Genomic DNA, 25,308 nt, shown 5'->3' on the forward strand with positions numbered 1-25,308 from the left:
GGGTGAGATTAGATAATTGGAGATTTTGATTTGACGGGAGTGCACTTAATTAATTTGTTTTCTTCTTTTTTTTTGGTATTTACTGAATGACAAGAAATTATAATGACTAAGAGGTGAGATGGATTTTTCAACCTTTTAGGGCTCAACAGGTGGAGTCATTATTCAGTATGCTCGGAATATAATTATGTGGCTTTATTATTTCATTTTTCTCAAGTTATAACTTATAACACATGAATTATTACTTAGTAATGCAATTCAGTTTTATTCTTTTTCATTTGTAAATGAGATGTTTTAGGTTCGATTTTCGTTAAAGGCGAATTTGAACCACATTATTACTAGCTCATTATGAGACTAAACTCACCCCATCTCTCTTAGTGCAGCAGATGATTTTTTTTATTAATACACTATAAAGTGAGACAAATTAACAGTATCGTTTACGTTTACCTTACCAAATCAACTTGTGTTTTCAGTACGCATAAAAATCTCTCAAAAGAAGCGAGAATCTTAGTTTTATTAATTGGGAAGTAAAAAGTGACCAATGTCAAAGAGATACAGAGCTAGTTCTTGGTGTGATTTATATTTTATTTGATGTTGGTTTGAACACTAAGTTGTGTTTAGGTTTTGGTTTTTCAAACAAGAAAGAAGAAAAAAAAAAAAAGCTTTCATTAAAATTCTTTTTCCAATTTAGCCACTTGGTAGGAAAAACCTACATGGAGAGATGCCATTGTAACAAAGTCAAATGAAAAATTGCACAAATTAACAATTTTCATTTTTGAGTGCTAGGATCAGTTGTTCACCGACACGCGAGTGATTGTGAGTTGTTAATGTATGAGATTTGGTTTGCACGCATCAACGATTCACAATCACATGATACCCGTCTTGCTACGCACCAACGATTCATAGGCTCAAAGTCACCTGAAGGTAAGGTACCGTTTGGCGTTTTTTCTCTTCAATCGGCTACTCTAATAAAGTGTATAGGTAAGTCATTACAATCAAAACTCAAGGACCACAACTTTTAGGTGTGGGGTTAGTGGTTAGAGATACTAAAACTTTGTGAAAAGAAATTGATTTGAGTACTATCTTTGTCATTATAACACATCATACATGTGGTTGAAGTTCATGTGAATGAAATCATAGAAAGACAGACACTTTAGAATACAAAAAAATAGCCTTATTAATTGAATTGCCCCTTGTAATTGCTATTTAATCTCAATTTATGTTTGAAATTAGTTTTGTCTCCTGCCATTTTCAACTCTTTTAGTCTCATTTCACCTTATTTCATTAAAGAAACGCTAAATTCTAACCTAGTAAATCATTAAATTTCTTTTTCTTTCGTCGTGAATTCTAATTTGTTTCGCCAAGAAGATAAGTTGATTGAACTAAAGAGTACGATGGATGCAACACAAAGAGGTGTGTAAAAAGTGAAATATTCAAAACACCCTTGCATTTAACGTTTCTTCAGCAAAATGAGGTGAATTAAGATCAAAAGAGTTGAAAATGACAGTTATATGGACAATTCAATTAATAAAAATAAAAAATAAAAATAAACACCAAAGCAGGTGGTACAGATAATTCAATTCCCTACCCCACCATCAAATACCCAATTTAACCTTTACTTTTACCAAGCATGTGCAAAAGAGTAGTTGGATTAAAAAATGATGTATTTCTGCATAAATCCATATCTAATCAGTAATTATATATTATCATTCATGACCAGTTTTTCACTTTTCTGTGTGGAACTTTCTCAATTATTGATGGAACAGCAGTATGGAATACAAAGAAATAAAGTTTCCATTTTCCCTCATAAAACCAAAGTCACCAAAAAATAAAATGGGCCACAAGCAATAAATACCTACCAAAATTCATTTCATATCATATCAATTTTACGTAATTTTTCTCGAGTACTTACATTCATTTAGTTTCGACACATTTAATCATCTAACTACTTAAATTGAGTGATCAAGGAATGGTCAAATGCATATCGACTCTAAATGTCTGCAGGTACTCACGAAAAATGGTGGACATGGGGTTTCAAAATTCAAACACAAACAAGAAAAAAAAGAGGGAGGGGAGAGATGATATAAAGGGAAGAAAGCTTAATTATGGAGGAGCATTTGAAAGTGTGAAGATTCTTGTAGAAAAGAGTGTTGTCCTATACTAATCATCATATCTACTTTCCCTTTAACAAGGACTTGAGTGGAGAGTGAACAAATGAATTCATTCCTCCTATCCATACAGGGGTTTTCCCTTCCTTTCCCTCCTGGTTGGTGAGCAGTCAGTATTTGCCTCCCTTTGCCGACAGCGACCTCTGTGCCTTCACCAAATTCAGTAGCAAATGAAATCAGAGGTAGAAAGAGAGTAACAACATTTTACTCCCCCCACTAACTACACTTAATTAAAAAGGGTTTTTTTTTTTTGAGTAAACTGTCATTTCACCCCCTAAACTATCACGTGAGTTTCAATTTCCTCCCTGAACTATTTTTTCAGCCAATTGACCCCCTAAACTATGTTAAAGTGGCCAATTAACCCCCTACCGTTAAGTATCTTTAACTCCATCCAATTTTCTGTTAGAAAGTGTCATGTGCTTGGCACATGACCACCTTTTTACATTTTATGTCTAAATCTTTACAAAGAAAACATATAAAACAAATATAAAAAAAAAAACATACAAACCCTAAACTTAATCATTCAAAATAATAGAAAAAATAAGGCTTTTTATATTAACACCCCATAAAATGTTGAATGCACCCATATTAAAATTTAATATTAAATGACTTATTTACTCTACTATGCAATGACAATTTTGACCTTATTAGGTTTTAAAAAAAAAATTATAAATACACCCCAAATCACTTTTAGCGTATTATTTATCTTCTCAACTATCAAAACCCTCTCATCCTCCATTGTTGAACAAAACCCTAATCAATGAAACTACAAACATGTTGATTGAGAAAAATTGTTTTTGACGAATGAAACACGAAATTGATGTTTCTGAAGCTTCACATGAGGTAAGACTTCACATTTTTCATTGTTTTAGTGATTTCGATGACATCGATAATTATTTAATCTTGCGTTTGCTGCATTATTTAAACTTATATATTCATATTCATATTCATATTCATCTTTTAGGGTTCATATTGAAAAATAATGCAGCAAACGCAAGATTAAATAATTATCGATGTCATCGAAATCACTAAAACAATGAAAAATGTGAAGTCTTACCTCATGTGAAGCTTCAGAAACATCGATTTCATGTTTCATTCATCAAAAACAATTTTTCTCAATCAACATGTTTGTAGTTTCATTGGTTAGGATTTTGTTCAACAATGGAGGATGAGAGGGTTTTGATAGTTGAGAAGATAAATAATATGCTAAAAGTGATTTGGGATGTATTTATAATTTTTTTTAAACCTAATAAGGTCAAAATTGTCATTGCATAATGGAGTAAATAAGTCATTTAATATTAAATTTTAATATGAGGTGCATTCAACATTTTGTGGGGTGTTAATATAAAAAGCCTTACCTTTTCTATTATTTTGAATGATTAAGTTTAGGGTTTGTATGTTTTTTTTTTAATATTTATTTTATATGTTTTCTTTGTAAAGATTTAGACATAAAATGTAAAAAGGTGGTCATGTGCCAAGCACATGACACTTTCTAACAGAAAATTGGATGGAGTTAAAGATATTTAACGGTAGGGGTTAATTGGCCACTTTAATATAGTTGAGGGGGTCAATTGGCTGAAAAAATAGTTCAGGGGGGAAATTGAAACTCACGTGATAGTTTAGGGGGTTAAATGACAGTTTACTTTTTTTTTTTATCAAAATGGTCTTTGAGATTAACATAATACTTCTTAATTTGGTTCCTGAGATTTAAAATCAGTAGAACTTGTTCTTGAGTTCGTACACCGTCAATCATTTTGGTCATTCCGTGAAAAATCTTCATTAAATAAAGAGAAAATGACAAAAATACCATCAGATTTTGTTGAATCATTTTGGTCTATTTTATTAAATTGAGGGTATTTTTATCATTTTTTCTTGTTTAAAGGAGATTTTTTACGGAATGACCAAAATGATTGACAGTGGACAAACTGAATGACCAGTTATACCGATTTTAAATCTCGGGGACCAAAATGAGAAGTTATGTCAATCCCCAAGACCATTCTGGCTAAAAATGCCATTAAAAAGTGAGAACTTTCATTGATCGCGAGAGAAGTTCGATACAACTGTTTGACTAGGCAATTCTCACACCTAACAGAAATTCATGCTTTTGTGAGAGGTTACATGCAGATGACATAATCAGGCACATCTACCCAAGTTTTGTTCTTCATTCACATACCCACTTGGTATTTTCACAGTTTACTGCTCAGTCAAGTTACTAGTACTACATTGGGTTTCTACTGCTCAGTCAAGTTACTACATTGGGTTTCTACTTTCTAGGGCAAGAGGATGTTATGATTGGCATGGTTCATTCTAAACTCAACAAAGTACGATTTGAAGGTGCACCAGAAAGTGTGATAATTCTCCAAAACATGGAAGTTGGAACACTAAGACACTAAATCTATGGCCAACTCAACTAATGACTTCATATGCCACTTTGGCCTGTGTTTTTCTGTTTCTTGGTCCCATTTTTCATACTGTATCATTCTTGCAACAATACTTACGGGAAAATGAGAATTAAATTTGAATGTATCACCTGCTCAAGCCACGAACCGAGTTTCCTCAAGAATCATATAATACAGTGAATAACACGTACATGTTCTCCCATCTTAAAGCAATCGCGACAAGGCTAAGGTCTTTCTAGCCAGTTAAACCACTAATGAAATCCATTGATGCGTGACACACAACCCGTTTTAGTTCTCAACCTGCACAAAAAGGACCACATACATGTTCTCCCATCTTAAAGCGATCGCCACAAGGCTAAGGTCTTTCTAGCCAGTTAGACCACTAATGAAATCCATTGACGCGTGACCTACAAAACCCGTTTTAGTTCTCAGCCTGCACAAAGAAAGGTGTTGCACATAGGTTAGCTAGTGTAAATCCTCAAGCAGACACTCAAGAATTTTTTAAAAAGTTGGGAATTTATGGTAAAACGTTGGCCCAAGGTGGAGCCAATGTTGAAAGGGGGCTGGAGATTATGTACGTGAATAACAAGTAAAAGAAACACCAACCTATTACTTAATAGTCAACATTACTAGCCGAAATTACATGCAGATTTGGTTCAAGTTCGTTGCAATATCCCTTTCAGTCATATTATGCACATCCTCTTGGAGACAACCCTCCTTGCTTCCATTTTGCTCAACACTTTTCAGTAATCATGGCAGGCCTATCAGATAACTGTGCAGACCGTAAATCTTCATCGTTGAAAAACGAAGTTAGTAAGGGCCCAGTTGGAGACTAAAAATGTCACAGATATAGAATGTTTAAAGCACAAGTTATCAAAGATGATGAGAAGTAATCTTAAGTTAAAAATTTAAAACATATCAATAAACACAAAAATAGAGAGAAAGAAAGATAAGAGACACAGACATACAGAGAGAGATCGAGAGAGAGGAATGATGGGAAATAAGACCCCTTGTACCTTCCTTTTCGTTGACCATGACAACTAAAGCACTGAGATGGACTTCCACTTCGCATGGTGGGGGGACCTCTTCAATTTCAGAAACTGATATACCAGCAGATATGCCTAGTTCAATCAGTGAGAAGTGCGTCTTCGGTTACAAAGATTCGCTCTCGTGTTCTCGCGAGGTTTGACCCATGCAACGACTCAAGCCTGGTTTACCATCCACCCAACCAGTTCAAGAAAACCCTGTCCTGCAGCAGAAAGAAAGTGTCAAACATTTCAAACAAATGCCATTTTAGTGTCCTTCGGCGATTTCGTTTCTCAAGAAAATATTACAAGTTCTATGCTTAAATTAGGGTGTACCACCACTCGTTCCAGACATTAAGCTTTGCCACATATTTCATCAAAGGTCCGAACAGGTGTTCCATAATTTGCCAAAAACAAAAAAACCGGAGTTCTTCGTATGATAGTTATACATTTCAGGTTATAGGAAAAACACAAACAGAATAAGTTAAATGGGCAAAAGAGAAAAACTAGATATGAGCCGTACTCAGATTGTGAATTGAAAACAACTAGAAGAGTCCGGTACAAGAAATCAAATCATGACAAGATACTGAGGCCATGCAGTGCTAATTTGAACAGGCTGTATAACAACATAGTCAATCTTGGTCATTAGCATCGATCCTATGTGTTAAATGTAGCGTACATGGCTACATGTGAAAGTTATCTGATTCCGAGATCTTAGGACACCAGAAGTGGAACTGCCTGCATATCAACTTGTCTAAACAGTATGGTGTTCAGCGTGGCACTTCATTTTGTGTTCAAGCACACTTAGCATAGAGGCCAATACTAACTGAGAGTGTGACTGCATATTCAACAGATATACAATGCCCTACTGATATCTTGTCCAATAAGAAGTGGCACATTGTCATCCTATTTGCTTAGAATTACAGAAAACTAGCAGTGGTATGCATGTAAGTTTCATGACAGGTACTTCAACCAGAGCAGTTAGACTTTGGGTCCATCCCAATGTTAAGTTGAACTCGGGTGACGAAGAATAACATATACAGAAATATAAGTATTGAGGAACAGAAAAGGCTAGATGTAATGAGCCATCAAGTGGCCAAAATTGGTTTGGTATTCATCTTTAATTGATTCAGAACGTTATTCCTCACGGTAGCTCTAGTCCGCATTACCACTGCAGCATCTAGGCACCACTTTAACAATGGAGATCCTATTTTGGTGTTCTACTAAAGACTCATATTCTTCTACCTCTTCTTTCCTCTTCTGAGACAATCTAACATGTCACTTTTCAATTTGTTTTCATGTCATTATGTTGGGCATCGAGCATGCTTAAACTCTAATACCACTATAAGCATCATTACTGCAGAAAAATAGCCCAAAATAATGGAAATGTAAAATTTTCACCAGTCATATGGCCACCAATTCATTATATTTTAGTTAAGAGCTGAACTTGGTGCAATGAAATGGTAGAAGATGTTACATAGGATAGGAGGACTTATCCAAATCAAATATCTCATACACAAGAAGAAAACAACAATCAATAACTGATATCAACAACGGAAACATGATAAACGCAGTTTTTTTAATTTAATGAAGAGAAATTGGATTTTGGAGGACACCATATTAAATGTAAAGAAACATATATCTCAAACTACTCTTGAAAGATGTTACAATTTATATTCAATCATCTTCCTGGACCACTTTTATGATTATAAAGATCAAAGGGCTTCTTCTTTACAACGTACAAACAGAAGAAACTCACAATCATTTTTTGGCAAGAGATTGACTATTTCATTAGAATCATGAAGATATGCCAGTTTCAGTAATACAATGTTCAAAATTCCTTCACATTAACCTTCCCTTCCAGCAATAACACTGAAATCTTTTAACTAGATGTGAAGTATAACTAGAAGAGAAAACAAAAAGAGAGGAAAGAATTCAATAAATCCTAGAGTTACAGAATCCTAGAGGAGTCAAAAAGAAAAACATTACACTGTGGGTGCACCGGAAAAGACCTCAGTCAGCATGTCATCCTCAATGTCTGCAGTCCCAAACAGCTCTGCTTCCTTTTCTTCCTCACTAGAAAGATCCCTTCTCTCGAGTTTGGCATGAGCTGCAATAAATATCATCTTCTGCACCTTTTCCAGGCCTACCCTTGAGTGCCTATGTACACGAATCCATTTCATGAAAGACCAATTGCACTTAAATCCACATGAGGTTGCATGGAGGAAGATAAGTCGCACTGCAACCCTCCCCAATGTCTTTAACTCACTTAGACAAGTTTCCCACACAAGTCTGCTGCTCTGCGGGTTTGCCATTTTCATCTTTCCAGTTACAGGATCTCGCTGTTTAACCTGAACTGCCTGAGCATACAGCGGGTCCATTCCTTCTGTTCTCCATTTCATGAGCTCCATCAATGCAACATGAGCTTCTTCCCTGGAAACCAACCTCGTAATGAGCTTATCTACATCCTTCTCCTGCTCGTGCGTCAAGCACTTGAATGGTGGAAGGTACTTTCCACTAGTGTCCCTCATCAAGTATATCGGGTCAAGTATAAATGCAGCCGACCATGCTGGGTGGTAGTTCTTTCTGAATCGTCTTTCAACTATTTTCTCAACAGGACCTTCGACAATGTTGAATTTGGCACACCAATCCTTTACTTTTGTTCTCAATTCTTCCCAAAGGGGCAGGCATTGCCCAAGTAATGGCCTCTCAGCCTCAATCTCCTGAGTCATCCCCCTGATCATCTTAACAAGTGAATAAACTGCCTCTAATTCATTCCAAAAACCTTCAGTTTGAATCATCCCTGCAACTTCCCTTGCAATTGGATCCTCCAGACATATCGCCTTATAGAAATCATCCAAGACAACCATTTGGAGTATGCGGGCACAGCTCAATATATCCTCCAGCATTGCATAGACAGGTGCAAAGTTCTTTGAGGTATCACATTTGGGCGAAGGAATTTGGATCAACCCAGCATATTCAAGCTCTTGCATCTTGTACTTCTCGAAAGCATGCCTAACCTCAGAGGTGCTATCTACAAAATTCGCAACCTTTAAGCAATTTTCAATGACAACCCTGAACAATGGAAGCTCTTTGTTAAAATCCTTAATCAAAGACATGAACCCCTGAAGCTGACAGGAGACGTTCACCATCCAATGGTTCTGAGTCTCCAAATTCCTCAGTGCCTTGGCCTTATACTTGTCCGCAACTATCCCCACGCAACGCTGCACAGCATTCCCACATATAGTGGTAACTGAGTCCCACAACACCTCTTCTGCATATTTCGTCGGAACTGACCCGCCAGTAAATACTGCCTTCTGGAAAACACTAATCCCATTCGGAAGATTAACCGTGAACTTAACAACATTCTCCTCCCCACAAGAATCCCTGCTTTTCCACCCATCAGAAGCAACTTGAAAAAACATTGCATCTCTAATCCTAGCTTCAGACTCAGCTTTCACCTCATCAAACTTAGCATCAAGTCGAGCACCCGAAAGCTCGCGCTGCAACAATGCAGGCAAGCCCACCTGGCTAAGGAAAGCCCTGAACTTGGGATGCTCGAGGCTCGAAAACGAGACCGACCCACATGACTCATAGAACCACTCAGACAGTAATTCAAGTGCAGAATCAATCTGCTCCTTATTAAGAGTGGCACCAGGCGAAGCTTTGGGACTCTTAAGTTTCTTCACACTTTTTTCTAACATTGCCAAAGCACCCAAATCCTCCTTCCCACCGGATAACACCAAATGGTGCTGATCTAGCCCCGTACTTCTCGCAATCCCAACTGGGTTTGGAGACTGTGAGAAATTATGATCACCGCAGAAGCCGGAAGACTCGATCATAGCTAAAGAATGAACCTGAATCGACGTAGGACTAGTAAGAGGAGGAGCTTGAGAAATAGGAGAAGGACTAATACCCATTTGCGAGCTCCGCTTTCTGTGATTGAGTGACGACGGAGACGGCAAGGAAGATATGGGAACCGGCGAAGCCGCCACCGTTGAATTGGGTCTCAAAACAGAGGTAAAATTCGGGCAGGTACCCCGTTTGAGATGCTCCGAGGCGGTTCTGGAGGGGTTGGAGGCGGAGAAGACGGCGTCGCAGAGGGAGCACTTGAGCTTGACGGCCTTGGGGACGTTGGAGTTGGGGGTGCGAACGAGAATGGGCTCCAAGTGAGCCCAGTACCAAGCTCCTTTCCCCTTTATGGCCTTTGTTCGAACAGTCACCAAGCTTTCGAATCGCCTGTTGAGGGCCCTAGCGGCTATGTCGTCCGGCGAGAGAGATGGGTCGGTGGGGGTTGAGTTTGTAGAAGCCATTGAAGCAAACGAGTTGAAATTGGGGAGTGTGAGTGACACAGTGAGTGAGTGAAGTGGTGGGCTTTCAGTGAAAGAACCAAGCTTTTTGGTGAGGTTGGTCTCTCACGGAGGTGGGTTCCGGGCATTTAGCCGGAAAGTGAAGGCCGCGGCGAAATGGGATTTGGGTTCGGGTTTGGGTTCGGGTTCGGATTGAAGTGGAGGTCCATTTCCATGGCGATCTTGGGAGTGAAAAGAGTGAAAAAAGATGGAAGCTTGAAGCTTTTCAAGTGAGCTTTAATGGTGGGAGGTTTGTGAAATACTCAAGACTCGGCTGCAAAACTGCTCAACTGCACCTTCATCACACAACAGAAATGAGGGAGTACGGAGACATTCATATAGCGCAGACTCTGCAGACTCTAGAGAGAGAAAGTGAGAGAGTGATGAAAGAGGAGAGAGAATTTTATTCGACATGATCAAACAATATAAAGATCTTTTTCTATTTATTCTTCTGACCAACAAATTTTTTTCTCTTTTTTGTTTTTTGTTTCCATTTTTTCTTCTCTGTGAGAATTTTTGCTAATATCTAAAGGACTGTATTATCCGCATATCATATTTTACTTCTCACACATCCTTTATTAATTTATGTTCATTTATCTTCTTCAATTCATCCGATCCGACGGCTAAAAATTAAAAGGATATGTGAAAAGTAAAAAATGATGTGTGGATATCACACCTCTATCTAAAAATCCTTGGAATTTCTTAGTGTTTGACATAAATGGAAGAAAATGTGTTTCCTTTTTATGGAATTTCAAAATTGCTTTCAATGCGTCTTGATTGGAGATTTTCTTTAGCTTAAGATGAAATTTTGTTGTGGTAAGTGCGTGACGTTAACTGATTGAAACTTCGTAATTCATATGGTAGAGCTTTTACATTTGTATTTGTAGTTCGGTAATCGATTTTTTAAGGCTCGTAATTCAATTATAGTATTCATCATTCACGTATAAAAATAAATAAATAAACATGAGTTTTGCACAAATATTTCTTAAATACGCAAGGCCGTAGACAATGGGTTTTCATTATTTTTACTTGGGATTCTATATAAATACTTTCATTTCTTTCTTTTTCTTTGGGATATTTTGGCTCAACACTATTAAGTGATAAAGATGCTCACTGTCCTATTTATCATTATTAAATGAGTTTAAATTTTAAGAATTGTATAGTGGATAGACATCCAATCGTGATAAATAAGGTACCATTTCCTTTGTATGTTATTGCTCCTTTGCATTTTTGTGGAGATATATCCTTTTATACCGTTATACATTGTATATATATCCTATGGACGGATGCATAGTATTGTTTTTCTTTCCTCTTATTGTGTTTGTTACCATTCAAGTTCAGATTCCATTCTTAGAGGAATAAAATACATCGACATTGTATACATATGTATATTGTCACGTGTATTGTTTTTATTTTAATTTTTGAAAGGTAGTTGGGAAGTCTAATATGTATCATATGTTGGATTCTTGCATATTATACATGTTGATAGTGAATTCCATATCAAGGAAATGAGAGACCTTATATATGCTTATAAACCGTTGATGCACAAACCGATTTGACTTTGAAACAACGCAAAGTGTCAAGATGTGACCCTCTATAGGTTGCTTCTATTACCTAGTGATGATAGTATGTAAAGAGATAAGAGATAAATAAAGCAAACACAAAATATACATGGTTCACCTTAAGTTTGATTACGTCCACCTTGATAGAGGAACTTTCATTAATAATGTAGAGTTTACATGATACAAGGGTTTAGACATAGTCATCATTTAGTGAGTACTAATAATAGATTAATTAAGTAGAATAATATCATCAGGGATCAATTGGGGGGAGAACAATCTTCTTTCATAGTCGAGGAGAGTCCCTTTTTTTCGTTAGCCGTCGATCTGGGACTAGAAGATTTATTCTAGTGTTGACATGTGTCGGTTTGTGATTGGTCTCATGGTTGGAGAGAAATTCATGTGCTTTGGCATGGGTGCTTTAGCATGACCTCTTTAGTAGGTCTTCGAATTTATAAAGTTGACGGGTGCTCAGTAATTTCGAGATTGGTGAAGTATGATGTAAACATAAGTAATTAGGCTACTCCATGTATTCTCATTACTTTTATGGTGGAACCTCAATTTTCTTCATGGTGTTAGAGCATATTGTTCTATGTGTAAAGCCCAATAGTGACACATGCTCCGCGTCACCCTGTTTGTGTTGTTCACGTTCACGTATAAGGTTTGAAAATTCGTCATAGGTGAGGGAACATGTTGATAGTGAATCTCACATCGAGGAAAAGAGGAACCTTGCATATGCTTATACGTAATTGGGCTACTCTCCATATAGTCAATTAGTTTGACAGTAAAACCCCAATTTTCTTAATATATTCACTTTAACCGTTTAAAATTAAAAATTTAGCTAATCCAGTATGATTATATAGGGATCTATATATATGATGATCAAGACTTGAAATATTAAGCAAAGCAAAACCGGTTAACTATTTGATTGTGATAATGTGATATCGTTTGTCAAACAAGAAAAATTATTTGATTGTGATAATGTGATCATCATACTTGAAAGTTTGGTGGAGTGGTTACAAGGGTGACCCATAAATATATCACTACTTTATGTTTAATTATTTTTATTGGATGATTTCAAAATTATAAAAATAAAAAAGGGGAGAACAAATTGCAAGAAAATTACCAAAAAAAGGAAAAGGAGAAGTTCATGAATGTCGTAACATTTGTTTATTGTACTTATAAAAGTGGTATTGATTTTATAAAAAAAAATATATATATATATATATATATTTATATAAGGATTGTGCTATTCACACATATTTTTTTTATATTTTACACTTCCCTCTCAAGATTCGGGCCTCAGATCGAGTGAGTTGAAAATGAAAAATGACAGAAATTAACAGTGGTGTATGGGATAAAAACAAGGGTATAAATGACACCGTCTTTGTACAATTATATTTAACTACAATAGGTATATGTGGTGTGGATGTGAAAAGTCAAAAAAGTATGCTTAATTATTCGAGTAAGAGGAGATGGCATCTTCACCTAAAGCATATGAGTGCTATGATCTATCCAACCTAAAGCTTTTTACATATGACATGATTTTAGATCCAAGGTCTATTTCAAGGTTGGAGAATGTTGAAAAAGATGATATGGATCACAAACTGCATTTGAATTACAGATACCAAGTTTCTGCATTTATTCATTTTGTCTTTGCATCATAAAAAAAAAATATGAGGTTTCATTTTCAAAGGGTTTTAAGATAGAATTATGTTTTGATGTCGAAAGCAGAGCAGTAAATGCTGTTGAAACTCAATCAATTGACAAATATCAAATCATTATTTTTAATTTTAATCAATGAGACACGTGTGCATTTGTTATTTGTTTTTCAGCAATACTTGCTATTCTTCTTTCAGCAGCGAAACATGATTCTTTAAGATATACTACTATATTAGTTTTGGATTTTTCTAGACTAGTAGAACGTCTCAATGCATTCTGGTTCAAACACTTTCCTATCTTTTTAGGCTAGCGTTGGGTACAAATATTGTTTGTAATCAAATCCCGCCAATAATGTGGCATAAACAATTTATTAATATTATAACACGTTGATTGATGAATCAATTATATGATGCAACACCAGCATAGTAAATGGGATACAAACATAAATCCAAGAATCAGTAAGCTGGAATCCATCAGGTTATAGAGAAAACATAAAGGTTTATTTGTTTGTTTTAGTTCATGAATGTTAATTACAATAGCAGCCATAAGGCTTAAATAGACTTCACTCGACCCTTGGGAAAGTCAGGGGAGTCTCAGAGTATGTAAAAAAAGTAAATCGAACATAAAATGAAAAGTTTTATTTTTATTACAAACTTTCAAAGGCAGTTTTGAAAGTCTAAACGACCTCAGATGACTTTAATCCATCATACATTATGGCAAAGTCGTGTGTTGAACTGGAACTCTATACTCCTTTCAGAAAGGTATTATGTGTCCAAAACGGAGCTTGGATGCCAAATCTGTAAATTCCCACCACACTCTTTTGTCTTCCTTTAGTTTATTTCGTTTTTAATCCACTCAATCATCTGTTCTACATCACTAAAACACGTGAACTAATAATATTGTATGACGATATTCCTATATTAACAACTTTTTCCAAACAACTATAAAAGAAGTATGTTCGTTGGTGGTAGCCTGGTAGGTTATTTTTCCCACAAAACAATATTAAAGTTTAGAAAATAGGAGTTCAAACTTGGAATCATAGGTCTTTACCAACATTTACATAAAAATATAGAGAAAGTATTTTCAAGATTCCAATACATCACCCTTATAATTACTTCCCATTAGACTAATAATTAGGTTTCAGTTAATTATTTTCTAACATTAATTTGTACACGAGTTTCACATTTATTGGGTGGAACCCAACCCCAATCGTATGGAATAAACTTTTTGATGAATTTAATAATTGGAATACCTTTTACTGTACGTTATTCGGCTCCTGTAAATTGTTTTCTTAATATCTTCAAAACATTGAACCACTCCCTATTTTTAACATTAATGATGTAGGACTAGGTTTTTTTTTTTTTTTTTTTAATCAAAACGGTTTCGTTTTAAAGTTAAGCAATAAAAAGTTGTTTAGTAAATTTAAAATATCTAATTTTTAATGACCTTTGAACGTTAACTTTTAAAAACATCATGTAAGTTGTTTTTATAAGCTGCTTTATAAAAAAATGGAGTTGAAGTTTTGATGAATATTTTCAACTCTTGTAATACCTTCATTAATTTAAAAAATGACATTATTTATCATTCTAACCACTCACAACTACAAAATCTAACCACTCACACCACCACTATTGTTGTCACCACCACTCATGCCATCTTTAAAATTTATCACGCTTTTTCGTTGTTTTTTTTTATACTCACAACACTTTTAAAAATGCATTTTATTAACAGCTCAACTGCTTTGTTTTACAGCGGATTATTTTAAAAGCACAACATAAGCAGTTTTAAAAAACAAGCACAACAATCCCAAATGGCCCTAAGTCAATTTTACTCACTGAATACTGGGATTTCAAACTAAGTCCCAAAATGAGTCATTCATAATAATTGGTTTTTGAACTTGCCATACAAATGAGTTAAGTTTGATACTTCCCACTTATACAGATATATAAATGTCGTTAGATCGTATTTTCTATTTTTCCAAACTTAGGAGGCCATAGTTCATATAGTCAATTTCTTCCGAACTTACTACTTTTGTAATTTGAGTATGTGAATTAAGTCAATTGGTTAGGAGAATGTGCTTGTCTCCTTACAGAAGAGCTTAAATTCTCTCCTGTCATATCAAAATAATTTAAAACATTGAATTATCAAGAAAAAGATTAAGTATACTTTCTAACTATATTATAACGCTTGAATTAATAACATTACGTAATCGCGTAATTACTAGACAAAAAACAACATTAAGCTAACCCCACCAAATTGTACTGGATCACCAGCCCAAAAAGTCTGCAAATGGGTTGAGATGGAGCCCATTCAAGACCCCTCATATTTCGTCGGTTTTTGGAAAACTGGCCCACTTCTCAATTGATTACGCTCGTTCTTTTTTGTTTTGTTTTTTTGATATTTTTTGTTGGTGTTGGGGTTTAAATGTTAATTTCGCGCGTCAAGTCTCCTGACGCCACCTGTGCTTCCGTGAACCCTGTTGCATGTAATAACCGTGCTACCGCGGGTTACTCGAACACGAGGGTAGAATTAGGGTTTTAAGAGCTGCGAGAGGGTTTTGCTAGGGTTTAGAAAAAGTTCGGAGCTTCGCTGTGCGAGACAACAATTCAGGAACGATGGGATTTTGGGGTCAGTCTTCTTTCGGGTTTTTAATTATTTAATTTATTTATGTTTAGTGCTGTAATTTTTCGCAATATTTCTTGAAATCGGAAGAAAATAGAGCGAAAATTCTGTGATTTCTCGGAAAACCGAAATGTTTGATGATCTGGGTAACTTTTTAAAATCCCCGTTTGGCTGCTGAGAAATCGCAGTTAGAAATTTGAAATTTGGAATTCGGTGTTAGGATGGAATTGGGATTGTTTGATTTCCAAGTATTATTTTTGGTTGAATTTTAAATTGTAGGAATTGAGGTAAAACCAGGAAAATCGTACGAGCATCAATCGGATGAATTCGAAGGAAGGCTTCACATTTCTCAGGTAATTTTATTTAACCTCGGTTGCTCAAATTTGATAAGTAGTTTATTTCTTAATCTTTTGATTGTTTAGAGTACTCTGAATAATTTTTAGAAACCATCGAGAATTGGTGTGGTATGTTAGTGAACTTTCTTTTTAACTTTGTGTTGATAAATCAGGCGACTTTAGGCCTCGGTGAATCGAAGGGGAGGAGTATAGTTCAGTGTTCCATTGGAGATAAAAGTCCAATCTTTCTATGTTCCTTGTTACCAAATAAGAATGAATCTGTCCCCTTGGATCTTGATTTTGAGCCGATTGATGGTTTGGTGACCTTCTCGGTGATTGGAAAACAAAGTATCCACCTCTCTGGTTACCTTGTGGAGGAAGGCGAAGATGAAAGAGATGACTATGGATCGTAAGTGCTAATTCATTTTACTTTTTGTGAGTTTGTTTTGGTAAGATTTTTATTGTTTTTAACGGTAATTTTTATTTCTCTACAACATTTTCAGGGATTCTTCCGGGGAGGATATTGCAGACACCGAGTCAGAGTCTTCAGAGTATGATACCGATGATGATAATGTTGGATTTATTGACGATGAAGATTTTGACATGTACCCGCCTTCACATGTTCCAAATAGTGGAGGTAAATTGGCCTATTGGATACCTATTGCTCACGTTTTATTTATTTATGATGATTTGGCATAGATCTTTCATGAATTTCGCGACTGGTTTTGCGTATTAGATCTGATATTAGAGGAAGCATAAATATAGTTAATGTCCATGCCAAAAGTTTGATTAACTTCAAGATGTTAGGTACCAGATTTTAGTCTTCCCTAGTATTTTGGCGTACTCCAAAGTCCAAACCATAAATATGCTATTATTCGGCACTATGTTATACTTAATTATGGTCTTTTTGTATGCATTGGGTTGTATTGCTCTGCTGGTAAATGCCGCTTTGATTTATTGATGATTGTCACTATTTCAGCTGTGATTTATTCATTATATGCTGTAATATAGTGCCTGACTCAATATTTTCTTTGGCTTAAATCTTAGTTGTAATTGAGGAGATAGAGGACGGTGAGAAACCTACTAATGGAAACAGTCAGTCCAAACGACAAGTGAAAAAGAATCAATCGAATGACTCTGAAAAGGACACAAATTCTCAGCAACAAATTGTTGTCAAGGAAAATGCTGGTGTCCCTGTTTTGGAGAGTGAAGATGAAGATGGTTTTCCAATATCCACTAAACAGAAAACCAACATTGAGAAGCATGAAGCAGCAACTGAACAGAAAGATAGCAAAATTACTAAGAAAACCAAGAAGAAGAAAGTGAAAGATGGTGAAGCTGCTGGGTCCAAAAGGAAAGTCGAAGATGTTCAGCAAGATGGTCAGCCAGAAGGGTGAGTAATTGACCCATTTCACTGGTTAGATGTTTTCGGTTTTTAGGTGTGGTTTTATTTTTGAAGCCTTTAGTCGATAATCAACAATCGTTTAACAACTTTGTTTTTATTTTCTTGTTCAGTGGTGCACGCTAAATATTCAGTTTTCTAAATTATTGAAGTGTTTTATGAAATGATGTCAGGGAAAAGAAAAATAAGAAAAAGAAATTGAAAGAGCAAGCTAAGGAGGGTAATGCTGATGACAATGAAAAGCAACCTGAGATTTTGAAGAGCCAAGAGCATGAGCAAAAGCTATCTAATAAGAAGTCAGTGAGATCTGCCGCATCATCTTTCCGTTATTTTACAGAGTACATTTATTGGCTTTATGAATTTTTTCTGTTCAAAACCCAAGCTTTTTTTATTATTTATTGATAAATTATAATTATATCTTATATGGCCAACTTAATATATATTTTACTAAGAATTCATGTCAGATTAGTAATTTGGAGCCAAGACGTTGAATAGTTGGCACGATAACACCCTCACTAATGGCTTGGATTTGCTATTCACTCTTATTTCTCATGTTTGTGCACACATTTGCTTTGTTGTTTTTGCATTGAGTAAAATAGCATGTTCATGCACAGGAGCTCTGACATTGAAAATAATTCTATTCCTGTTGAAAATCTCACCGAGGGGAAAAAGAAGAAGAAAAAGAACAAGAAAGCCCAGGAGAGTGAAACAAAAACTGACATGGATGAAACTGTTGACAACATGGAAGATCAGAACGAACCTGGTTTGGAGCAAACCAGTGGCAAGCGATCTAAAGCGAAAACCTATCCAAATGGATTGGTTATCGAGGAGCTAGCTATGGGAAAACCTGATGGCAAGAAAGCTTCTTCGGGAAAAAAGGTAAGGTTTAGCCTTTCGGCATGTTTACATTTACCTTTTAAAGGATTCATGTTGCTAATATTTGTTGTTTTGCAGGTTAGTGTTCGCTACATTGGCAAGCTAAAGAATGGCAACATATTTGACTCCAACGTGGGAGGGCCACCTTTCAAATTCCGCTTAGGTACCATTAATGTCATTTAACAGCAATCAAGAAACAACTTAACTTCACCATGAGTGTGACCTCATTTTCCTTTGGTTGTGCAGGTCTAGGACAAGTTATACCAGGATGGGATGTCGGGGTTAACGGTAATTTTCTGAGCTGTTCAAATATTTCTTAAATCGGATCTTCAACTTTTACTAAGCAGTTGTTGCATCTTTTAATGCACATCTACCTTCCTCCAGGTATGCGTGTCGGGGATAAAAGAAGACTCACTATTCCACCAGAAATGGGGTATGTCACGATGGTAACTTTGTCTGCCCATGATAGTAACTCTTTCTCCATTTCGGCAAAGCTTAATAATGTGTTTCCTTTGGATGCAGTTATGGACATAAACGTGCCGGTAAAATACCACCGAACTCATGGCTTGTGTTTGATGTTGAGCTGCTCGGTGTCAATTGATTCAGCTGCGGAGATGCTCCGTCTGCTTCCAATTTTGAAGTTCTGCTCGGAAAACCAGTTTTGAAAAATGCAAATGTACTCTGTTTCTGTCTCGGAGAATTTTCGCCCCTAACCGTCGGTTTCCAACTTGGTCGCAACAGCATATACTTGTATGTCGATGTTGAAATTGTTTATAAGAGCATGTGTTGCGGCTGAGAACGTTTCTAGATTGTCTACCTACTTTTTTGGGTATCCATTTTGGTGTTAATCATGTACTTTTTTGGTATCCAATTTGGTTCTTTCTCCCTTCATTTGTCATACATAACAACCGAGTTTTGATTAAAACTTGAAATTAATACGTTTGGTCACATGGAATATTGTAGCAACGACCCTTTAACATGAACCCAATTGGTGTGTTGATCTTTCAACTAAAAATACGTTTGGTCAGAACTTTAGTCAAAACAAGTCATAGTGGAATAATTATTGCTACAATTTGTTTAAAGTTGAGGAATCATTGCTCCAATTGGGATAAAATTGAGGTATCAATGCTATAATTTTCTCATTTGGTTTTTTATATTTACCCCATGATTTAGCTTCGTAACTCATTTTGACAAAAATCTTGATGGGGTTGATGAAAAGAAATATAGTTGCACATTTTAATAAGTTAAGGAACCAATGCTTACAAACTTTTAGTCGAGAGACCACTCTCCAGTTTAGTTTAAGTTGAGAACCATTGCTACAATTTCCTCAAAAATCTAATTGTGCACCCAAAACTTTTTATATTTAGATAGCAAAATAACCTTTTAGAGAGCGCACAATTAGATTCAAATTATTGGCATCCCAATAATATTTCCCAGAAAAAAAAGAAAAAAAACTTTGAATTTTGAAGGGATTGAACAAGAGAGATGCAAACTAAGATTACAAAAAGGATTAAACTCTAATCTTAACAAGTTATTGAGATTTTGTCTTAATCCACAAAGCTTAAGTATTATTAGAGACATAACATGAACAAGCCCTCTGTGCATTACATCACCAAAAATACAAGCTGAAACAGAAACAACTCTACAACTCTCTCATCAAAGGGTTCCTGATTTCCTCACCAAGATCTTATTAGTAACTAGGAACACTTGTTTATTTATGCCAAACTACACGCTTCGTAATATCGAAAACTACGAGGGCTTGTTTAACCACGGTTTTAAGATTCCAGCACTCGGATCAGTACGGTTCCACTGGGACCCTGAATTTTGCACCGGCATAGATTGCTGCGGATCCAAGCTCCTCCTCGATCCTAAGAAGCTGCAGAACACAAAAGGAAAGCGCAAACACGCGGTTAGAGAGGACTTAGATGCGATTAAATAAGCAAACGTGCGTATGAAGTTTTACCTGGTTGTATTTAGCAAGCCGCTCTGATCTGCACGGAGCTCCGGTCTTAATCTGTCCCTGTTTGACCAAAAAAGGATGCATGGATCACATCAGTTTATGCAACAGCCTTGATCCAAAACTTGGACAATACACTTTCAGTGTAATTCGAAGTCCCGAATTATAAAGTAACAAGGTAGAGAAGTTATCAATATGCATCAACAAGTAATGAAAGTAATAGCATCAAGGTAAGACCCCAACACTCACCGTTGACAGCCCAACAGCAAGGTCGGCAATGAAAGTATCCTCAGTTTCACCGCTGGAAAATTAAACAAACAAACAAAATTAGCAAAAGATGATGCGTGGCGTGTGCGTGAAATGGGAAATGAAAACAGTGAAGATGGGTTACCTTCGGTGACTTGCCATGACACCCCAGCCAGCCCGCTTTGACATTTTCACAGCTTCAATACTTTCGGTAACCGAACCAATTTGATTCACCTACACAAACATAAAAATAGAGAGTGCCATTACTACTCACTAATCATCCACAGGAATCTGTAAACTGTAACAATTCGGCCAGTATACAGAGTAACAGCATCAGCGCTACACGAAGGGGGCAGGGAGTACTACCTTCAAAAGAAGGGCATTGCAGGACTTCTCATTGATTGCTTTCTTTACTCGCTGCAGCGGCATAATGAATAAAGAAACGTCAAGACATATTTTCTATCATTCATCACATAATTTGATAAATAGCAGTAATAATAGTAACGTCTGCTTGCCTTTGGATTTGTGACGAGAAGATCATCGCCGACAATTTGGACTTGCTCACCAATTTCAGCAGTCATCTTTGCATAGTGTTCCCAATCATCCTGGTCAAACGGATCTTCAATTGACACAATTGGATACTCAGCAACAAATGACTTGTAAACATTCTTCAGACTGTCTCCAGATATCTTTTGTGATCCATCATTTTTCTGCAGCAGATAAAACTACGCAGTTCAGCCATCTAGCCATAAACCCATTAACTTCGTATAAATATCCATATGTAGCCAGACGTATTCTGATTTAATTACCTCTTCCTTGAAGTTCAAGTCATAGGTCTTATCCTTGTTATCGTAGAATTCTGAGGCAGCAACATCCATTCCAATGACAACCTTTCCAGTATATCCAGCTTGAGCTATGGCCGTCTTTAGCAGTTCAAGACCCTCTTTGTTTTCCTATGAAAAAAAACATCAAAAGAATATAAGCATTGGGACAATAGAAAGTGCTGCTTCCAAACCAAAAAGATAACACGAAGCCACTGAAATTTATCTCGTCATGGAATATTTTACGAGCATACAGACCTGAATATTGGGTGCAAAGCCACCTTCATCCCCAACATTCGTGGCATCTTGTCCGTACTTCTTCTTAATTACAGCCTGCAAGCGAAACCAAGTGAAACTTTAAGAGGCCTGAACAGGAGTCCCTCTCTTATGCAAAAACCGCAAAAGATAATGGCAATACCTTCAGGTGATGATATACTTCCACACCCATCTTCATCGCTTCCTTGAAACAAGATGCCCCAACAGGGAGGATCATGAATTCCTGTCATAGAAGAAATGGTAAGAATAACAATTGCAAGAGGTCCTAATTTCTCGAGAAAAATACTAACAGATAAATATTAACCTGCATTGCTAGTTTATTGCCTGCATGAGAACCTCCGTTAATGACATTAAACGCAGGTACGGGCAGCACCAAGGTCTTGTTTCCAGCAAGATTGGCTATATGCTGCAAAGTGTAAAGCAAAAGCAATAACAAGATTATACCTCAGACACGCCTTTAACTGAATAAAATGGCAGGGCACTCTCCCGAGAAACAAACCTTGTAAAGAGGGATCTTGTTCACAAGGGCACCGGCTTTGCAAACAGCTAGAGACACCGCCAATATAGCATTTGCTCCGAGCTTCTGTTTGCACCAACCCCATTCGTTAACAGTTCCATCGAGTTGCTGTACCATATAATTGTCGATTTTGGTCTGCTCTGTTGGGTCCTTTCCAATCAAAGCTGGTCCAATGATCGAATTCACATTCTCCACAGCCTAACCAACACAGAGATCAATATCGCCAACCAACTTTTTCTCCCTTTTAAAAACCGAAATCAAAGCGATACAGAGGTAACGTTTTAAAGAAATCGCATAATCAAAATCCGTTAGCGAAGAACAACCAACATACCTTGAGGACACCCTTTCCAAGATAATTCGATCCGCCATCTCTCAGTTCAAGGGCTTCATAGATACCTTTAAAATAACCAAACAATCGAACATCATCGAAAAGAACTACAATGCAAACCACGCTAATCGCAATGCACGAAAATAAGTTCAACTTCAACGTACTTCACAGCTTAATAGCAAAATGCAAAATTAATGTAGGGCAAACACATCACTAATGCTGCTTACACTATAGCAGCAAAGCAGCCATGAAGCCCGAAAACAAGGTCGTTACTGTGCGCCCGAGGGCCGACGCACTATCTTGGCGCCACCATTAAATCCTCTCCCGTGGAACACCACGCTTCCTCTCCCTCAGAGCACTTCCAGTGTGCTCTTTTGCCCTGTGGACAGGCTCCATTCGCAATTCAATCCTCTCCCAAACTAGCTCCAGCCCATTCGGGCAATTGGGCTAAGAGGGAGCTTGTGGGAGAGGGCAGGCAGGAGTCCACGGCCTGAGTGCCTAATGGGGAGTGATGCAAGGCCAACGTCAGCATGATGTCAACCACGTTATAAATTTTTTTGCATCGGGTGGGTGCGTGGGCAACAAGCGCGTGGAGGCATGTCCCGAGCATATTTTCAAACGATGGGGCCCACGTGTCAACTCCACTTAATTACTTTGAATCTGGACCGTTTGATTTCCAAATCAACAGTCCAATTTTGTTAGCTTTATAAAAAAAAAAATTGAAAAAGAAAAAAAAATTAGAAATGTTTGGATGGGCCACGTGTCTCATTCTCGACTTTCAATTTTTTTTCAAATTTTTTGTAATCTGTCGGTCTAGATTAATTAAGTTAATAATTTTATTTTAAACTAATTAAAAATCCTTTTTTTTATTATTTATAAATACACATCATTTTCTCCCCCGTTACACCACATTTCAATATTTTCAACGATTCTAAATAGATCAAAACATGTTGTGCGACGGAATTGATTAAAAATTTTATCAAAATCTATTCACAAAAATTATACTTTCGAATAACGAGATCAATTAAAAATCTTATTTGAAATTTAAATTTAAATGATTTTTTATTATTTTATAAAAAAAATACTAATATTTTATTACATATTGACATAACTATTCAATTTAGAAATGAACACAAAAACAATTACGGTTTATTAAAGACATGAGTAAATTATAGCCTGAACTTTAATCAAATTAGAGCAATGGTCCCTCAACCAAAATTCATTACCATTGTTCCTTCAACTCATCAAAACGTGCAATTATGATCCCTCAACTAAAAATTAATTACATTTGATCCCTCAACTTTAATTCAATTGGAAAAATTATACCTTAACTTTAATCCAATTATAGCAATGGTCATTCCAACATAACTTGTTTTGACAAATTTTTTTACGTAGTTGACAAAAATGACCATAATTACACACTTTGATGAGTTGAGGGATTTAATTATATAAATGGTTATTCCAACCTAACATATTTTGATAAAATTTTGAAAAATTTGATAAAAAGGATTATAGCTACAAATTTTGATAAGTTGAGGGACCAATGGTAATGGATTTTTAGTTGAGGACCATTGCTCCAATTTGATTAAAGTTCAGAACCATTGCTACAATTTACTCTAAAAACAATTATTATTCATCAGAGGGAATTCAATTGCCAATTGCCATGGGAGCCCTTACACACTGGAATTGCTCTCAAGAGGAAAGCGCTCGGCCTCGGGCGCTTCTTATTTTTTAATTCTTTTAAATATTTATTTGTACTTTCAGGATAAATAAAATCTACAGAACATAAACACATAAATTCAGTAACAATCCGAAAATAAATAGAGACAAATATATATGTTCGTATGTATACTTGATCGAAATCATAGAGATTAAAACAAACAACTATGTTTTTTTACCTGTGGAAGCCCCACTTGGAACAGCAGCTCTTGCGTAGGTTCCATCCGACAGTGTAACATCAACCTAAAAAAATCACAAACATGTTCGGTCACTCAGAAATCCAACATTTCTGATTGGAGTTTCTTTATTTTCTCGGAGTTTCTCGCATTTTCTCAGAAACCAAACAGACAGTAAGGCCGGGAAAACCGTACAAAACCAAAACGGAGATAGTAAAATGAAATGAAAATTTTAAAAATCGGACGGCGGAGGTTGAACGGAACTTACTTCGACGGTGGGATTCCCACGGCTGTCGAAGATTTGACGGGCTTTAACAAGCTTGATCGTGGCCATTTTTTCTCACTCTGCTTTTTCACTCTCTGTATTTACCGAAGGCTTTTGTGGAAAACCGACGGAGGAGTTGCGGTAAATATATAGAGGCGGGAGCACGCGGGCGAGAAGCACAGGGCAACGAAATCTCTGCCGTTGAGCTTCGAGAAAGTGCGAAATGTCAACGGTCGTGATTGCTTTTCTTGCCGATCACGGGGTGTCCGCTTGGCAGCCGTGGGCCCGGAGTGGCACATTGAAATGGAATATGCGGTTCCTCGATGCCCCTTGCCCAAGGAATTGAAGCATTGGTTTTGTTGAAAAGGAAGGGTAAGTTTGGTATTTCGAGGTTCTTTATGTCGGTGGCGCATCCAGATTTGTTGAACAGTGGCCCGTTTTTCTAGTTCTTGTTTCATGGTTGCAGAAAAGTCGTGCAGGTAAAACTATGTTTTAAAAATTCTCGCCTATACTTTATTTAGGTGTTAGACGGCTTTACCGTTCTGATTAATACTTAGAAGTTTGAAATTTAAGAAATGACTCATAGATTTCCTAGGCACTCGTCTAGCC

The 25,308-nt window shown here is 36.5% G+C and overlaps 3 protein-coding genes across 6 annotated transcripts; 1 reads left to right on the forward strand and 2 right to left on the reverse strand.

Moving 5' to 3' along the window:
- Nucleotides 1-1,849: 1,849 nt before the first annotated feature.
- Nucleotides 1,850-10,356, reverse strand: LOC103439525 (uncharacterized). Of its 3 annotated transcripts, none has more exons than XM_008378094.4 (5): nucleotides 7,579-10,356; nucleotides 5,581-5,813; nucleotides 5,171-5,353; nucleotides 4,696-4,997; nucleotides 1,850-2,314 (listed from the first exon to the last, which is right to left on the reverse strand). In XM_008378094.4, the coding sequence occupies exons 1-2, from the start codon at nucleotides 9,900-9,902 to the stop codon at nucleotides 5,798-5,800; spliced, it is 2,340 nt and encodes a 779-aa protein (XP_008376316.1). In that variant the 5' UTR covers nucleotides 9,903-10,356; the 3' UTR covers nucleotides 1,850-2,314; nucleotides 4,696-4,997; nucleotides 5,171-5,353; nucleotides 5,581-5,797. The 3 variants fall into 3 exon arrangements, with proteins under 3 accessions (XP_008376316.1, XP_028959133.1, XP_070675990.1); XM_029103300.2 differs by having other exon boundaries at nucleotides 4,756-4,997; nucleotides 7,579-10,352; XM_070819889.1 differs by lacking the exon at nucleotides 1,850-2,314 and having other exon boundaries at nucleotides 4,660-4,997; nucleotides 7,579-10,346.
- A 5,203-nt stretch (nucleotides 10,357-15,559) lies between these two features.
- LOC103439540 (peptidyl-prolyl cis-trans isomerase FKBP53) lies at nucleotides 15,560-19,285 on the forward strand. Of its 2 annotated transcripts, none has more exons than XM_017333791.3 (11): nucleotides 15,560-15,787; nucleotides 16,061-16,134; nucleotides 16,290-16,525; nucleotides 16,620-16,753; nucleotides 17,164-17,509; nucleotides 17,692-17,814; nucleotides 18,118-18,397; nucleotides 18,473-18,557; nucleotides 18,641-18,682; nucleotides 18,779-18,827; nucleotides 18,917-19,285. In XM_017333791.3, the coding sequence occupies exons 1-11, from the start codon at nucleotides 15,775-15,777 to the stop codon at nucleotides 18,993-18,995; spliced, it is 1,461 nt and encodes a 486-aa protein (XP_017189280.1). In that variant the 5' UTR covers nucleotides 15,560-15,774; the 3' UTR covers nucleotides 18,996-19,285. The 2 variants fall into 2 exon arrangements, with proteins under 2 accessions (XP_017189280.1, XP_008376323.1); XM_008378101.4 differs by having other exon boundaries at nucleotides 18,133-18,397.
- A 649-nt stretch (nucleotides 19,286-19,934) lies between these two features.
- Nucleotides 19,935-25,029, reverse strand: LOC103439550 (enolase). The gene is made up of 14 exons (XM_008378111.4): nucleotides 24,703-25,029; nucleotides 24,438-24,501; nucleotides 22,543-22,607; nucleotides 22,194-22,409; nucleotides 21,999-22,100; nucleotides 21,837-21,917; nucleotides 21,677-21,751; nucleotides 21,407-21,550; nucleotides 21,113-21,307; nucleotides 20,964-21,014; nucleotides 20,743-20,831; nucleotides 20,601-20,652; nucleotides 20,358-20,414; nucleotides 19,935-20,270 (listed from the first exon to the last, which is right to left on the reverse strand). Exons 1-14 carry the CDS (start codon nucleotides 24,766-24,768, stop codon nucleotides 20,190-20,192), a joined length of 1,338 nt encoding a protein of 445 aa, XP_008376333.1. The 5' UTR covers nucleotides 24,769-25,029; the 3' UTR covers nucleotides 19,935-20,189.
- Nucleotides 25,030-25,308: the final 279 nt, after the last annotated feature.

This window comes from Malus domestica, chromosome 01, assembly GCF_042453785.1.
Source record: "Malus domestica chromosome 01, GDT2T_hap1".
Lineage (NCBI taxonomy): Eukaryota > Viridiplantae > Streptophyta > Magnoliopsida > Rosales > Rosaceae > Malus > Malus domestica.

What these genes read in the sequence shown, in the direction of transcription:
- LOC103439525 (XM_008378094.4), bottom strand. Translation starts at nt 9,902, where the DNA reads ATGGCTTCTACAAACTCAACCCCCACCGACCCATCTCTCTCGCCGGAC.
- LOC103439540 (XM_017333791.3), top strand. An exon ending in GAAGGCTTCACATTTCTCAG is followed by an intron (nt 16,135 to 16,289) that starts GTAATTTTATTT and finishes TTGATAAATCAG; the next exon opens with GCGACTTTAGGCCTCGGTGA. An exon ending in ACTATTCCACCAGAAATGGG is followed by an intron (nt 18,828 to 18,916) that starts GTATGTCACGAT and finishes CTTTGGATGCAG; the next exon opens with TTATGGACATAAACGTGCCG.
- LOC103439550 (XM_008378111.4), bottom strand. Translation starts at nt 24,768, where the DNA reads ATGGCCACGATCAAGCTTGTTAAAGCCCGTCAAATCTTCGACAGCCGT. An exon ending in GTCATGGCAAGTCACCGAAG is followed by an intron (nt 20,653 to 20,742) that starts GTAACCCATCTT and finishes TTAATTTTCCAG; the next exon opens with CGGTGAAACTGAGGATACTT. An exon ending in GGCTTGCTAAATACAACCAG is followed by an intron (nt 20,271 to 20,357) that starts GTAAAACTTCAT and finishes TGTGTTCTGCAG; the next exon opens with CTTCTTAGGATCGAGGAGGA.